Here is a 17,005-nt window from a genome sequence, read left to right on the forward strand (position 1 = left end):
TAAGCTACAATTGAGAGATGGCGTTTTGTTGTTGTTCTTCTGAATATTTACCTGGCTGTATCAGGCCTCAGTTGTGGCCCATGGAATCCTCCTCAGTCACATGGACTCTCAGGCTGTCGTTGCTGTCCACTGGCTGCAGACCACACCGGCTTCAGTATTGCAGGCATAGTTGCTCTGCAGCATGTGGGATCTTATTAGTTTTCTGACCAGGGATCAAATCCACGTCCCCTGCATTGCAAGGCAAGTCCTGAGAGACAGTGTTTATTTTAGGGAGAACTAGAGGAGCCCTGTGGCTGCACACTCCACACACTTCCTCCCCGCCTTTCGCCTGAGCTTGTTTGAAAAGGTCTCGTTTGCATCCCCTGTCAAGGCGTGTTGAATGCTGTTTGAGGCCACTGTACCTCCAGAGCCCGCCTCTCGATAGAGGAACAGACATGTATCCCATTCCTGTTGCAGTGTAGATGGCCAGGTGAGCAGTCTACACCCCATCGCTTCAAAGCTTTGGTTCAGGGTTTCAACCCCAGATGTGCCAGTGACTGATTGGACTGTCTCCAGACAATTGGTATCAGTCCTTGAGGGGCTACTCTGATGAATTCCGCCAGTCTACTTCCCTTGAAATGGACTTAAATTATACCCTAGCCCAGTTCTGAAAAGGCACCTCTTAGAATGATCCATTATTTTTCATTATTCATCCTCCTTTCATCAACTTGCAACCCCGAACTTGTGAGCACCAAGCCTGTCACCAGGCTGCTGAGGCCTCTTCAAAGCCAGCATCGACCACTTCCACTGAAATCAGGGGCAGATGAGAACTTTAATGGAAGAAATCCCAATTATGTGTGACAGAGCAACAGGGCTGCAGCCAAGCCTCTTCTTGCTCTTAATATTTTTTTTATTTGGCTGTGCCAGGTTTTAGTTGCCACACGAGGGATCTTCTATCGTCTTTGCAGCATGTGGGACTTTTTAGCTATAGCATGCAGGATCTGGAATGCAGATGTTCCAGAAAAACATCTATTTCTGATTTATTGACTATGCCAAAGCCTTTGACTGTGTGGATCACAATAAACTGTGGAAAATTCTGAAAGAGATGGGAATACCAGACCACCTGACCTGCCTCTTGAGAAATTTGTATACAGGTCAGGAAGCAACAGTTAGAACAGGACATGGAATGACAGACTGATTCCAAATAGGAAAAGGAGTATGTCAAGGCTGTATATTGTCACCCTGCTTATTTAACTTAAATGCAGAGTACTTCATGAGAAATGCTGGACTGGAAGAAACACAAGCTGGAATCAAGATTGCCGGGAGAAATATCAATAACCTCAGATATGTAGATGACACCACCCTTATGGCAGAAAGTGAAGAGGAACTCAAAAGCCTCTTGATGAAAGAGGAGAGTGAAAAAGTTGGCTTAAAGCTCAACATTCAGAAAATGAAGATCATGGCATTTGGTCCCATCACTTTATGGGAAATAGATGGGGAAACAGTGGAAACAGTGTCAGACTTTTATTTTTTGGGGCTCCAAAATCACTGCAGATGGTGACCGCAGCCATAAAATTAAAAGACGCTTACTCCTTGGATGGAAGGTTATGACCAACCTAGATAGCGTATTCAAAAGCAGAGACATTACTTTGCCAAAAAAGGTCCGTCTAGTCAAGGCTATGGTTTTTCCAGTGGTCATGTATGGATGTGAGAGTTGGACTGTGAAGAAGGCTGAGCACCGAAGAATTGATACTTTTGAACTGTAGTGTTGGAGAAGACTCTTGAGAGTCCCTTGGACTGCAAGGAGATCCAACCAGTCCATTCTGAAGGAGATCAGCTCTGGGATTTCTTTGGAAGGAATGATGCTGAAGCTGAAACTCCAGTACTTTGGCCACCTCATGCGAAGAGTTGACTCATTGGAAAAGACTCTGATGCTGGGAGAGATTGGGGACAGGAGGAGAAGGGGACGACAGAGGATGAGATGGCTGCTGACTCGATGGACGTGAGTCTGGGTGAACTCCGGGAGTTGGTGATAGACAGGGAAGCCTGGCGTGCTGTGATTCATGGGGTCGAAATGAGTCGACACGACTGAGTGACTGAATTGAACTGCAGGATCTGGTTGTCTGACCAGGGATCAAACCCGGGGTCCCTGTGCATGGGGAGCACGGAGTCTTAGCCACTGGACCACCAGGGACGTCTCCAGGCCTCTTTAAATTTACACTGAACTGACTTACAGTGGCTGAAAGAACAGGATGCCTGAGACCAGGGATGAACTTCCTGCTCCAGGGTGATGATGCCATAAATAGCTTCCAGCAATGGACTGGGAAGCAGCTGAAACCAGTGGTGAAATTACTCTCAGAGTAGCTCAGCATCAGCTACACTACAACTAATCTCACTGCATTTGGCAAACATCCTCCAACAGAAAATGAACCTCCCTAAATCGTCCTTCCCTACACGTCAACTCCTCCACTCAGCATGCATTATGAAGTGAATTCATCCTGGGAGGCTCTCAAGACACCATTCTAGTCAAAGTCAACCCTTCTAAAGGGCTCTCAAATGACTGGGGTCACAGCTGGGTAGCGCTGACACGCAGGTTGGGAGCCACGTGACTGGCCACTCTCGTCTCCCAGGACTCACAGGCCTAAGAAGGGCTTATTATGGTCACCTTGGATGCACAAGCATCTGTCCAGTGACTAAGAGTAAACGGAAGGAAGCCACCACTTCCCCTCATCACAGAATGCACTTGCTGTCCCCAGAATGGACACTCCCGTCCTTCACAGGGCACATCTGTTCCTTCCTTATCCATCTGGCAGCTTCGTCCTCATTCCTGGACAAGCAGAATGCTCCCAGAGTTCCTTGTCTTCTTCTTGCTGCTCCCTTGGGTGCACTCATATGGATACTAGGTGGCCTGTCTTCCCACCATTCAGAGAACAAGGAGCTCGTGAGCTCCCTGGATGCAGCACCCGGAAAACTAAGTACTCAAGCAAATGGATGGATAAATGTCACCACCCTGGGCCTCAAGTGGAGTCGCCACAGAAACCTAGGTCCCAGTTTGGTCCCAGTCAGCTGAAAATTGGCTGAAATGCTGGAAGCTGAGCCAGTGCAGAGGAAACCTACAGCTCAGTTGACTGACTCTGCTTTAAGGCCAGACTCACCCAGGGCAAGACAGGAACTCCCCTGCAATGGAAAGCCTGGCTCAGAGCTTGCTGGGTTGCACTGCTCACCTCTCAGCTCAGACCCTAGGTGCTGGAAGCAAGTCCAGACATTTTACCAGTTACAGTTGGGAAATCTAGGTGAAGAGTACACAGAACCTGTTTTAGCTTTACAACTTCCTGTGAACCTTAGTTCAAAATATCAAGCTAAAGTCTGGTACAGTGAGGATCAATGCAATACTCCAGAGAAAGGTATCAGTTCATATATGTACTGAGAACCTTTAAAACAAAGTTGTCTGAAAAAAGGAATGGGGATGGTTTACCGCACTAGCCCCCTGGGGCCAGGCTGTTGCCCATACCCCAGCCCCCAAGGCTGGGCAGTGTCACTAGTGAGTGAGGGGCCAGCTCTGGGGTCAGACTGCCTGGATTCAAACCCAACCTGAATGCTTTCTTACTTACCTGATCTTGGACAAGCTATTTCATCTATTTATAAATCTCCACTTTTGCATCCAAAAAATGTAGTTAAGATCCCAATAGACTTCACTGGCAATTGTTGATTTTTTTTTAAGTGAGTACAACCTGCAAATGGTCCACATCCCAAAGGAGTGCCAACTTGCAGGGAATGGCTGGCTGGTGCTCCATCTTTCATAGCGCTGAGGATGGAGGATCCCAATTCCCCAGGCTGTCCACTGGCTCTGATCTCGCCATACCTGACAGCTCTCACCACCAGTTACAACCCTTCCAGAATCGCACTGACTTGGAAGAATCAGAGAGGCAGACACATATTTGAGAAAGTTGAGGCTGTTGCCCTTAGTAAGGGCCTAAAGCTTCATTAATGGATGTCTGGTAAACTTTCCGGACATTGGCAGCCATTAAAGCCCAGTGATATGTTTTTTTTAAGAATATAAATTTCTAGAAGAGGAAATCTGTAAGATGGTCTGAGGGGTCAGTGCCAGCTTAGCCTTGCCCCACAGCACAACCTGACAACACAAACTGCAGCATTACCCATCGTGCAAAAGAAAGAGCAAAAACATTTTCTCAGCTTCTATGCAATGCCAGTTTGTAAGGATCAGTTATTATTCATTTGAAGATTGGCACAAATATAAAAAATAAGCGGCTGAGATGAATATAAAGGCTGAAATGCTTTTTTTCCCCATAACAAAAACCACTGCAATATTTTCCAAACTTGGAGGAAAAAATTCAATTTACTGAGATGTGGCAGAAAACATGTCTGAGGTGCGTTTTTCACAGCTGGTTCACACATGCAATGAGTCCAGATGACACAAATGGCTCTTGTCTCAAGTGGCTCTTGCAGGAGCCCAAGGCTGGCTGTCACTCTGCAAGGACATCCCTCCCCAAGCACTGGGGCGGGATTGATCAATTGGCAAGCTAAGGGACTGCCACGAAAAGCCAAAAATATTTAAGAAACCCAGTAGGGTCTGCAGTGTTTGAAATGAAGTAGTTTTTATTCTTCAGCAACTACCCAGATGACCCCCAGAGGTTCCAACAGGACAGTAACAATCCACCCTGCAGCTTTACTTCATGAAGGATGGTGAAATAAAATCTATCATCTGAAGATCAGGCCTCAGCCCTGTGTGAGCCGGCCTCGGGGAGGAGAGGAGGGGACTGCTGCGGAGGCGATGCTGTGAACATGGCGCAGATGTGGAGCAATGGAGACACAGCCAATCAGGGCTGACAGATCATCTGCACAGCGCACCAAGTCCCCATAGCTCTGAGCCAAGTCGTTTAGAAGGGATTCAGGCCACTGCATTGTTCTCGCAGAGGAGCAGCCAGTGTGCGCCCTCCAGCTCACCAGGGCTGGCTAACCATGCAGCAATTTCATGACAGTTTCTGCCAGATATTTCCTGTTATCTTACTTTGTCTCCAAATCCACCTAAAGTTCACACTGGTGTCCCCAGTGACTAAGAAAGGCTTTGTGCTCACTTTTAACTGTAGTTTATCCTGTTATGCAAAATAATTCAAACAAGATAAGAAAACAACACTACAGAATCTTAGGATTGGCTGAGGGCTTTGTCCCAATTCCTCTTTACATGAAATCCTGTTGCCACACACACACACACAAAAGCCAGCTGAGGCTGAACAGCTTCTAGGATCCCCGCATGACTGGTGAGGAAACTGCAGCTCCAATTCAATAGGCGCCAGGCCCAAGCCCAAGCCCACAAGGCAAGCATCCTGTTAGAGGGCAGTTTGGGGCTGGAGTGGGTGTTCCATATGCTTTTTTTGCTCCAACTCTTTGCTTAGTCTGTGCTGGGGCTGAAACTCATACATCATTGCATTTATGATCTTGCAAGACTGAAAACAACATAAAAAAACATGCTTTTCTTTTTTTTTAAAGTTTTTCCCAACGAGGTTTTGCAATCTATTTTTTAAATTAATTTATTCCTTTAGGAAGATTCACATTGGAAAGACAGGAGAATTATCAGTTGCCTAATGCACATCATTAATGGGAAGTAGGTATTTGAAGAGTATTAGTAATTAAGTCCATGAACTCCTTCCTCAGATTTTTCATCCTGACCCTGTGTGCCCCGCCCAATGGATGACAGCTGGTCCACAGCGGGACTCCCCAGGAAGAATCCACTCTGACTGTGTGCTCTGCTATCCAGAAGCAGTGAGCCAGGCCTCTGAAACACTGCTTTTCTGCATCAAAGACCTCCTTGTCTATTGTAGAAAAATGTTGCAACCTTGCCAGGAGCCATGGCAGAAGTATCTTCAAGCTGACCACAAAGCATGAGGCCAGCTCTACTCTCAAGACATCAGTCCTTCTGCATCCCCCTCACCAAGTCACACATACTGCAGTCACAGAAAGGACTCTGACACAGATCAAGTCCAGAGGCAGAGCCTGGGGTCTAATCCCATGGCTACCCCTGTGAAACTGAAAATCACAAGATGGGATGGCAAGGAACCCCTAACATACAGGGCACTTTCAGAGGCATGGCAGGGATGGGCCGTACAATCTGTCTGGGAGGAAGGGAGCTGCTGTGACACCACAGATCTGATGGGGTAAGAGATGGTCACAGGATCTGCAGACATCAATGTGAGATAATGTAGAACACCTGGAACATAAGTGCACATTATTATGCAAGTGAAACTTAAAATGGCATTCTTAATCCTGTTTGTCCAGTCATAGTGGACCTATGATCACATTCAGGCATCACATCTCAGCTGGACAGCCAGTCACCAGCTTCGTGAAGCCCAAACGCGTTGCTGTAAAAGAGCTCTACCCACGTGAGCAAACGTCTTCCCTCACCCTGCTAAGTCCAGGAAGCAATAAAACGAAAACTACCAAAGAGAAAAGACAGGTCAGTTACTGTACTTAGCTCCAGCTATATAACAGAAGTAGACCCTGGCATCAACTTCAAGAAAAAAATAAAAAATAGTTTAAATATTCTCATTTCAAAATGTTGATGTTCTGCTTTCCTAAGGCACAGTTAAGAGGCCCCAGAGAAAAACTGGTAACGCTGAGGGGTGTGCCCTGGAAACGACGTGTCTGTGTCGCCGTGCAGCAGTGACGGGAGGTGTCACTCCAAGGCAGCCAGCTGCTCAATGGCACAGCGGACTTTCTTTGCAGTTTCTTCAAATTCTTTCTGCTTATTGTTGGTTTCTTTTGCCTGGAAATAAAGAATACACACGTGAAACTGAAGCTCTAGGCATGCTTGGATAGGGATGCCCAGCTATATGGGGTAAATATTCTCATTCACTTCAAAGGCCTCTTTTTTTTTTTTTTGGCTACACCATGCAACCAGGGATCTTGGTTCCCCAACAGGGATCAAATCCTGGCTCCCAGGCCTAACCATCAGACTGCCAGGGAATTCCCCTCAAATGCCTCTTCTCATCTGAGCTGCCTCACAATAATTATAACAGAAGACACTGATCGATAGCTTCGCTTGTACTGTACCATTCTACCTGCTCCACACACGCTAGCTTACTTACCGCTCCATGTCCCATGAGGTAGACGCCACCTTTATCTCCATTATACAGAAGAGGAAGCCGAGGTCCAGAGTACCATTCAGCTCAGGGTTACCCGCTAGTCTGTGGCAGAGCCCTACTCTTCCCCACTACCCTACATTGCTTCTGAAGCTTCCACAGAAAAGTCCACAGCTCTCCTCTCCTCCCTGGCAAGCATCAGCTTTCTCCTAAAACAGAAAATCTGCCACCTGAAGTTGCTCTTTGAATCTGGCTTCCAATCTTTCATTCTGCCAAGCGCTCTCTCCACAGGGACAAATGACAATCACGTCAGCAAATCCAGAAAGCTCTTTCCCAAATTCATTCTACTTGATTTCTCTGCCATATTAAAAAACAAACAATAGGTTTTTATTGGGTTAAATAAGAAAAACAACAGAGGTAACTTTTTTCAAAGGAGGGTGGTGGATGCAGCAGCAGGAGCACAGAGCACACGGTGTGCTACCGGGTCAGACCCCAAGCCCCAGCTCTTCCTTGGCCGCACACCAGCCAGCACCCACGTGGCTGCCTGACCAGTCAGTGGTCCTTCAAACTGACCGGCAGCATCTCAATTAAATATAGGGTCTCATTAATTCAGAGCATCACGACAGACAACACTTGTTCCTTGTTTTCAGTATTTGTAAACTGCAACATGTAATTATCTTACCTGGATAAATGTCTGTCTTAAAACTGTGCACTGCAATCCCATTGCTAATTTAGTAAATGGTTTAAAAGATCAGCTCCCAACCTTATTTCCTATCAGAGAACAGACAAGGTCTGCATGCCAGCCCACCTCCAGGAGCGATGTACTCTAGATGGTTCATCCTGGAGCTCTAGCAGGAAGCAGATGGGCCTCTGGTTACACTCATTCCCTGCACTTGGCTCTGACCCCAAACCTTACTGTCCACATCCACTCACAAGCATATGCCCATAAGGAAACAAGAGGACCTGAATTTTTGTATCAGGGATATATTATTTGCAACAAACCTCACAACTGGGTGTCACTAGAGCAGCCCTATCCAACAGAATTTTTTGCAATGATGAAAATGTTCAATTGTCTGCACAGTTCAATAAAGTAATCACTGGCCATATGTAGCTACTGAGCAGATAAAATGCCACTAGTGAAACTGAATTTTATTTGATTTTCTTTTTATTGGCTGCACCACAAGACTAGCAGGACCTTAGTTCCCTGCCCAGATATCAAATCTGTGCCCCTTGCAGTAGAAGTGCAGAGTCCTAACCACTGGACCAATAGGGAATTTCCCCAAATATACACATTTAAAAATGATCTGGAAGGAAATACACCAGTTAATGGTGGTTTCCATCGGCATGGGGGTGAAGCTTTTGGTTCTTCCTTACAAAAGCTTTATATTTTATACTGATAGTTTATTACTTTATAATTAATCAAGGTAATAAAAACAAATGCATAGACTTTAAAGTATTTTGACTTCAGGTGAACAAAAAAGCAGTTGCAAAATAGAAGCAAACCATTTTCTTCCAATCTCCCCACTTTTCTCCTGGGTGTTTACACCTGGTTCTAATCTGGTTCTGCCCCCACTGCTGACACCAAGATAAGGGAGGCCCAGCATCTCCTGGGTCTCCTCCTCCAGTCCTCCTAAGCCACCTTCCTCAATAGGTTAACTACCTTCTTCCATCAGATTACAGGATCACAAGCACTCAATTTTCTAGGACTGGACTGTGACAACTGTAGTGTCTGTCTTCCTATTTGTTTGGCCTACCAAAACATCTTTGTCTTTCTCAGAGATGCACAATCTGGCTGCAATCTCACTGTACTCTCCTTAACATTCCTCCCATGCGCACAGACATAGCTTTCCAACAACTGTTCTCAAAGTACACAAGCTGGTCTTTCTTTCACTTTGAACAGGGCTGGCAAAATATGCCCTGTGGGACACATCCAATCAGCCCATGGCCTGTTCTTAACCCAGTGCTAAGAATGCTTTATGTTTTTAAATATTTGTGGGGAAAAAACGAACAAAGAATAATTTCTAGGGCTTCCCTGGCAGTCTAGTGGTTAAGAATCCACCCTGCAAGGGACACCAGTTCGCTTCCTGGTCCCAGAAGACCCCACATGCTGAGGAGTAACTAAGCCCACGGGCCACAATGACCGGACCTAGAGCCTGGCTCCACAAGCCCCTGCAGCGAGAGGCCCCTGCACCACAACCACAGAGTAGCCTTCACCTCCTGCGGCTGGGAAGAGCCCGAGTGCAGCAACAAGGCTCACCACGGCCACAAAGTAAAATAAGTAAGTAAGTATTTTTTTAAAAAAGGAATATCTAACAGAAACTCTGTGGCCCATGATGGCTAAACACTTAACATCTGTGGCACTTCACAGAAAATGAACTGACCCCTAACCTCAAAGGCCCTCTCTAGCCCTCCTCCTAATTCCAACACAGCAGTTCCCAAAACCTTCACTGAATACATAGCTTTACTGACCACTGACTTCTCGCTTCTTGAAAAACTTTTCGATTTTGTCCTTAGCATTTAAAAAGTACCATATTAGACAGAATTATGTATATTGATCTCTAAAAAAGAACATGATTTTCAAGTTGAAAAGGATCTCAGAAACCATGGGGGTCTATCCTCCATTTTATAGGCAGGAAACTATGATCAAGACTGGTCTAAATTCACAAAGTCTGTGAGTGGCAGAGGCAAGTGTTATGTCTGGACTCCCTGCCCAGGGCTTTGCTAAAAAGAAATTAAATACCTGAATATTTATTCTTCATAAAGCTACCAGATTTAGCACATAAAGAGAGAGGATGCTCAGTTAAATGTGAACATCTTATAAACAAGTAATTTTTTAGTAAACACCCACATAAAATGTGAGATATATTAAAAAATTATTCCTTGTGTACCTGAAATTCAGACTTAACTGGGAGTCCTGGTTTTCTCTGGCAACCTTACTTCTCTACAGCCCAGGCTGTTTGGGAGCTGCTTCTTTAACTCATGGTTTCACTCTCCCAATAACCTAGTTTACCTGTGCAAGAGTCAAAGTTTGCCTGCAAAGATCCCTTCAAGGTCCAGTAGGACTGGCACTGTTTTCTCCCAATACACATAACGCCCCTTCCTGACACACTCTCTACTCTGTGTCTCCAAACCCTCTGTTCTCACCTCTGCTAACACATGAACACACTCTGTATAAAGGAGCTGCCATCTGAGTTGTCACTGAAGGCAGGAATGCCAGCCTAGTCCTCACATGTCCCACCACCAGAGGTAACCACACACTGAGGGCACCTCTACTCAGGGCATGCATTTTTTTCTGATTGTACAACCCCAAGGTGACAGTCTAGGTCGTATGCTTTTCTGTCCCTTTATATCTTCACACACATGTCTGAGGGGTTTAGAAAGTGCTGAGGAAAAGCATCTATGCAGTGTCTGTGAGGGACCAGGAGTTCAGTACTAAAGATGCTGAACAGGGTTTGCTCTTGGTTCTTATTTCCAGTGATACATACGATTTTGTTCTTGGTTCTTTCTTTATCCAGTTTCAAAAATTCACTGAGGGTTAATTCTTCAAACTGCTTCTTGACAGAAAGGAAAGCACAACCAGATGAATGCTTTTTATGTTCTTCTCTAGAAAAAACAATACACGAGCATGTCAACAGAGACAGTGAAGTAAAGGGAGAAGAGTTCATTACCACCAGTCTCCCTCCCCACCTCAGAGACACACGCTGCTCTGCTTCAGGAGCAGAGTATGAATTCTGAAGTGGATGGAACCAGTGCCCAGACCCACATTCCCACATACCTCATCTCAGCATCTTCTTGGTCTGTGGACACCCCCCATTCCCCTCCTATGGCTGTTATATTCTATCTGGAGTCCTTTAGCAAGCAGTAGGAAAAGCATTACAGGGTGTAAATCTAAAGGTACCACATGTTAAAGCCCTTAAAAATCATCCAGGAACCGTTTGCAGTTATCTCATTTTATTGGACTTATTACATAATCTATTGGTTCAGAGAAAGGGCACTACTGGCCTGGTTTCTCCAGGGAATTCTTGTGCCTATACTACCATTCTCCCCAGTGGGAATTATCCCTGCATAGCAGACTGCACTAGAACCAGAACAGTCTGGGGACTTCCTGGTGGTCCAGTGGTTAGGACTCTGCACTTTCATTGCTGAGGGCCCAGGTTCAATTCCTCATTAGGGAACTTAAGATCCCACAAGCTACTTGATGAAGCCAAAAAGAACAAACAACCACAACAACAACCCAGAACAATCTGGAAGAAACACACAGCCACACAAATTCCAAGAGGACAGCCAATAGTAACTATATAATCTGAAAACATTACAGCACTTGGAAATCCACTCCCAAGAATACAACCAGTATTTCTCCACTGATCCCTGGTATGATCACCATGCCATCCCAGTCAATACCGGGTCACAAGAGCAAACACGTTACTAAAAAAACAGTAATACTCTTCCTGCCAAGACGACAAACAACTCCAAGAGATTCTCTAGGGCAAAAAAATTCAAGTTGTGGAAGCTACTGATTCTGATGGGGGAAAAAAATGGGAGGGGAAAAATGGGGTATTACATTACAGGAAGACAGCTGCTGTCTGTATGAATATATGCACACCCGCAGGCACACACACATAAACTAGACGCGAAGAACAAAATCCAAAACAACAGAGTGTACACTTTAAGAGTGGTTTTTCTGCTGTATGAATGATAGTCCAGATAATAAAGCTTCAGATTTAAAAACTCTAAAACAGGAAAGGCACCTGGACAGCTCTAGGTCACAGCAGGATCTGCTCCAGCATTCTAACTTAAAAGGTATCAAGAACCCACAGGAAAATGCCTTTCTTTAACATCCACCCAGAAGGATATTCCGCCAAATCGGGTTGGATTAGGTTGAAAGCATCACCAAAGTGCCAGCAGCAGACTCATCCATGACAATAACTGTTTAGGGCACAAAGGAGGTTGGAAAGCTGACGCTCTTTCACTAATCCTTCAAAATTAATGGTTTTTTTTTTTTTTTTGGAGGAGCCCAACACAAAACAAAAGGTCCCGATGGAACTGAGGCACCCACGAAGCCCAGTGAGGCCGGCCTGCGGGACTTACATAGGGTCGTCATCTGGTTCCCAGCCTTCCAACTCCTTGAAGCAGAAGAAACACTGAGCCAAGTCGGGCTCGTTCTCAGTGGGACAGTGGATGAAGCCTGCCGCGGCCATCTGCAAGGGAGAACTCAGCTCAGGCCCCAGCGCGGAGGAGGGAGCCCACAGAGGGCCCGGAGCCCGCGGGAGAGGTCGTCCCGGGCCTGGAAGCCCACAGCAGGGTTGGGACCCGAGGGAGAGGTCGCCCCGGGCCCGGAAGTCCACAGAAAGGCCGGAGCCCGAGGGAGAGGTCACTCACAGCCCAGAAGCCCACAGAAGGATTGGAGTCCGACGGAAACGTCGCCCCGGGCCCAAAAGCCACGGAAGGGTTGAAGTCCGCGGGACCGGTCGCCTCAGGACGGGGGCGGGACTCTTGGGGCGGGGAGGACCTGGGGACTCAGGGAGGTCTTACCCGCTCCGGGGTGCAGGCGCAGCCCTCTAAGAAAGGCCAGTTCTTAAACGTGGAGACGCGGTGGTCCTTGAGGTAGAGCTGCCAGGCCGGAGGCAAAGACTGGGCACCCATCCCGCCGCCGCCGAGCGGTGCCGCGATTCAAATCCAGCGGTTGACGGCCTCCGCGAGGCATGTCGGGAACGCGCCTCCCGCTGCCTTCTGGGAAGTGGGAAGCTGTGTGGCGCGGGGCATGCTGGGAGTCGTAGTCCTCTCGCGGCGTGACTCCGCAGCTGCTCATTCGCCACCGAGCGAACCACGCCCCGCACTTACTACTTGCTAAGAGTGGTGGGAATAGAAGCTGGGGATGTGCTGAAGCCTCCGTGATAGTTTCAGGGAGTGGCCCCTGCGAGCACGAATGGATTAAGCTCTTTCAGCCTGCAAACTCTATTGGTTTTGTGGGTACCCCATTCCTGAAACCATTAGTGCTAGCTTCCCCAGGCGTTGTACTGGCCAGATTGGAATATGTGCTGAGGCCCGTCCATCTAGAAGGCATGCATCATCCGGGGAAAAGGTGACAGTCACATAGATGAAGTCTACAGCTTAACCTCCACCCTTGCTGGAGTGAGCTGTTCACTCTTTTATCAAGTCTTTTATCGAATCTTTTCATTGACTTCTTGGAGATCCAGAAATTGATCCTTGTCACTTTGTTCTTCCCTTTCCACCAGAATTCCTCAGGAGTTAGATATCTCTTCTAAGTCCTGAGGACAGTTCTTCTCTCTTCAAGAAAATCAGAGATACCAAAGGAACATTTTATGCAAAGATGAGCTCGATAAAGGACAGAAATGGTATGGACCTAACAGAAGCAGAAGATATTAAGAAGAGGTGGCAAGAATACACAGAAGAACTGTACAAAAAAGATCTTCACGACCCAGATAATCACGATGGTGTGATCACTGACCTAGAGCCAGACATCATGGAATGTGAAGTCAAGTGGGCCTTAGAAAGCATCACTACGAACAAAGCTAGTGGAGGTGATGGAATTCCAGTTGAACTATTCCAAATCCTGAAAGATGATGCTGTGAAAGTGCTGCACTCAATATGCCAGCAAATTTGGAAAACTCAGCAGTGGCCACAGGACTGGAAAAGGTCAGTTTTCATTCCAATCCCAAAGAAAGGCAATGCCAAAGAATGCTCAAACTACCTCACAATTGCACTCATCTCACACGCTAGTAAAGTAATGCTCAGAATTCTCCAAGCCAGGCTTCAGCAATATGTGAACCGTGAACTTCCTGATGTTCAAGCTGGTTTTAGAAAAGGCAGAGCAACCAGAGATCAAATTGCCAACATCCGCTGGATCATAGAAAAAGCAAGAGAGTTCCAGAAAAACATCTATTTCTGCTTTATTGACTATGCCAAAGCCTTTGACTGTGTGGATCACAATAAACTGTGGAAAATTCTTCAAGAGATGGGAATAGCAGACCACCTGATCTGCCTCTTGACAAATTTGTATGCAGGTCAGGAAGCAACAGTTAGAACTGGACATGGAACAACAGACTGCTTTCAAATAGGAAAAGGAGTTCGTCAAGGCTGTATACTGTCACCCTGTTTATTTAACTTATATGCAGAGTACATCATGAGAAATGCTGGACCGGAAGAAACACAAGCTGGAATCAAGATTGCCGGGAGAAATATCAATAACCTCAGATATGCAGATGACACCACCCTTATGGCAGAAAGTGAAGAGGAACTCAAAAGCCTCTTGATGAAAGTGAAAGTGGAAAGTGAACAAGTTGGCTTAAAGCTCAACATTCAGAAAACGAAGATCATGGCATCCGGTCCCACCACTTCATGGGAAATAGATGGGAAAACAGTGGAAACAGTGTCAGACTTTATTTTTCTGGGCTCCAAAATCACTACAGATGGTGATTACAGCCATGAAATTAAAAGACGCTTACTCCTTGGAAGGAAGGTTATGACCAACCTAGATAGCATATTCAAAAGCAGAGACATTACTTAGCCAACAAAGGTTCGTCTAGTCAAGGCTATGGTTTTTCCTGTGGTCATGTATGGATGTGAGAGTTGGACTGTGAAGAAGGCTGAGCACTGAAGAATTGATGCTTTTGAACTGTGGTGTTGGAGAAGACTCTTGAGAGTCCCTTGAACTGCAAGGAGATCCAACCAGTCCATTCTGAAGAAGATCAGCTCTGGGATTTCTTTGGAAGGAATGATGCTGAAGCTGAAACTCCAGTACTTTGGCCACCGCGTGTGAAGAGTTGACTCATTGGAAAAGACTCTGATGCTGGGAGGGATTTGGGGCAGGAGGAGAAGGGGACGACAGAGGATGAGATGGCTGGATGGCATCACTGACTCGATGGATGTGAGTCTGGGTGAACTCCGGGAGTTGGTGATGGACAGGGATGCCTGGCGTGCTGCGATTCATGGGGTCGCAAAGAGTCGGACACGACTGAGCGACTGATTTGATCTGATCTCTGTGTATTCTTGCCATCTCTTCTTAATATCTTCTGCTTCTGTTAGGTCCGTACCATCTCTGTCCTTTATCGAGCCCATCTTTGCATGAAATGTTCCTTTGGTATCTCTGATTTTCTTGAAGAGATCTCTAGTCTTTCCCATTCTGTTGTTTTTCTCTATTTCTTTGCATTGATCGCTGAAGAAGGCTTTCTTATCTCTTCTTGCTAGTCTTTGGAACTCTGCATTCAGGTGTTTATATCTTTCCTTTTCTCCTTTGCTTTTCGCTTCTCTTCTTTTCACAGCTATTTGTAAGGCCTCCCTAGACAGCCATTTTGCTTTTTTGCATTTCTTTTCCATGGGGATGGTCTTGATCCCTATCTCCTGTACAATGTCTCGAACCTCATTCCATAGTTCATCAGGCACTCCATCTATCAGATCTAGGCCCTTAAATCTATTTCTCACTTGGGCCTAGAGGAGCTGTCCCACGTTGAAGGTCAGGAAGGGCGGTGATGAGGATATACCCCTCGTCCAAGGTAAGGAGCAATGGCTGCGCTTTGCTGGAGCAGCCGTGAAGAGATACCCCATGCCCAAGGTAAGAGAAACCCAAGTAGGTGTTGCAAGAGGGTATCAGAGGGCAAACAAACTGAAACCATACTCACAGAAAACTAGTCAATCTAATCACACTAGGACCACAGCCTTGTCTAACTCAACGAAACTAAGCCATGCCCGTAGGGCAACCCAAGATGGGCGGGTCATGGTGGAGAGATCTGACAGAATGTAGTCCACTGGAGATGGGAATGGCAAACCACTTCAGTATTCTTGCCTTGAGAACCCCATGAACAGTAAACAGAGGTGAAGCCTTGTGTTAAAAGAAATAATGCCCACTGCCCTCCCTCCAGGAGACCTGGTGTCCTCTCAGAGAGGTGGGAGGGGATAGGAATGTGATTCAAGGAAGTGAACAGCCCAGGACAGTACGCCTGCATAATAGAAATGATCGCCCAGGGAGCAGGCATCTGCCTGTAGGCTCAACCAGATTGGGTTCAGAGAAGGCCTGTGTAGCTGGTACCCAGCCTCAGGCAGAGGCCCCAGCCTTCCAACTCTCTGAACATCCTCTTTTGAGAGGTTTTTATGGAGGTTTCACAAGCTTGGTTGATTGAATCATTTGCCTTTGGTGACTGAGTCACCAGTTCCTCTCCACTTCTGAAGATTTGGAAGGTGGGGCTGAAACCTCCTGGCGTCTAAAGGTTTGGTCTTTCTGGCCACTGTCTAGTGGCCTGCCAAGAACTGCTCATTACAAGAGACTCTCCTATCACTTGAGAGATTCCAAAGGTTTTTTAGGAGCTGTGTGCCAAGAATCAGGCACAAAGACCAAACATCTATTTATCACAGAGGCAAATTTTCTATGTAAACTCTCTGGATTTTTAAATAGTTGGCAACAAATCCTGGTGGACACTGTGATGATCCAACAAAGCAATTTTGAGATTGTAAATCATCAGTGCTAGATATTACCTTATGGCCATCTAGTCTCACCAAACCTTTTGTGAACATGTTTTTCCTCTGTTGTAAGAGTGACACATCAATGCTGTAAAAGCAAAAACCATGCAATTGTTGCAGCCACGCGTTCTGGGAAACAAACTCCCTCAGAAGGACAATGCAGATAGTGGAGTGCAGGTTACTGCACCGGCAGGTCCAAGGCAGAGTCTCCTCTTAGCCAAGGACCCTGACCAGTTTTTGTGAAAACCTTATATACCCTAAGTGTACTTGCTCAAACCCACCTCCCCAAATTCCTTGAAACTAGTCTGGACAAGGTAAAGAGAGATACGATCAAAGTTAACCCATGATTCATGTGCCACAAGACTAGATAAACAGTGAATATTTATCAATAGGCCTGTGATCATATCCCGATAAACATAATGGGATTTACCACTTTGTTCTGTTACAGAGATAAT

The 17,005-nt window shown here is 46.2% G+C and overlaps 1 protein-coding gene across 1 annotated transcript; it reads right to left on the bottom strand.

Moving 5' to 3' along the window:
* Positions 1-5,512: 5,512 nt before the first annotated feature.
* Positions 5,513-12,810, bottom strand: BIRC5 (baculoviral IAP repeat containing 5). Its single transcript, XM_061392704.1, has 4 exons — positions 12,609-12,810; positions 12,165-12,274; positions 10,562-10,679; positions 5,513-6,760 (listed from the first exon to the last, which is right to left on the bottom strand). The coding sequence occupies exons 1-4, from the start codon at positions 12,717-12,719 to the stop codon at positions 6,671-6,673; spliced, it is 429 nt and encodes a 142-aa protein (XP_061248688.1). The 5' UTR covers positions 12,720-12,810; the 3' UTR covers positions 5,513-6,670.
* Between the last annotated feature and the right edge of the window lie 4,195 nt (positions 12,811-17,005).

The sequence above is a fragment of the Bos javanicus genome, chromosome 19, assembly GCF_032452875.1.
Source record: "Bos javanicus breed banteng chromosome 19, ARS-OSU_banteng_1.0, whole genome shotgun sequence".
NCBI classification, from domain to species: Eukaryota; Metazoa; Chordata; class Mammalia; order Artiodactyla; family Bovidae; genus Bos; species Bos javanicus.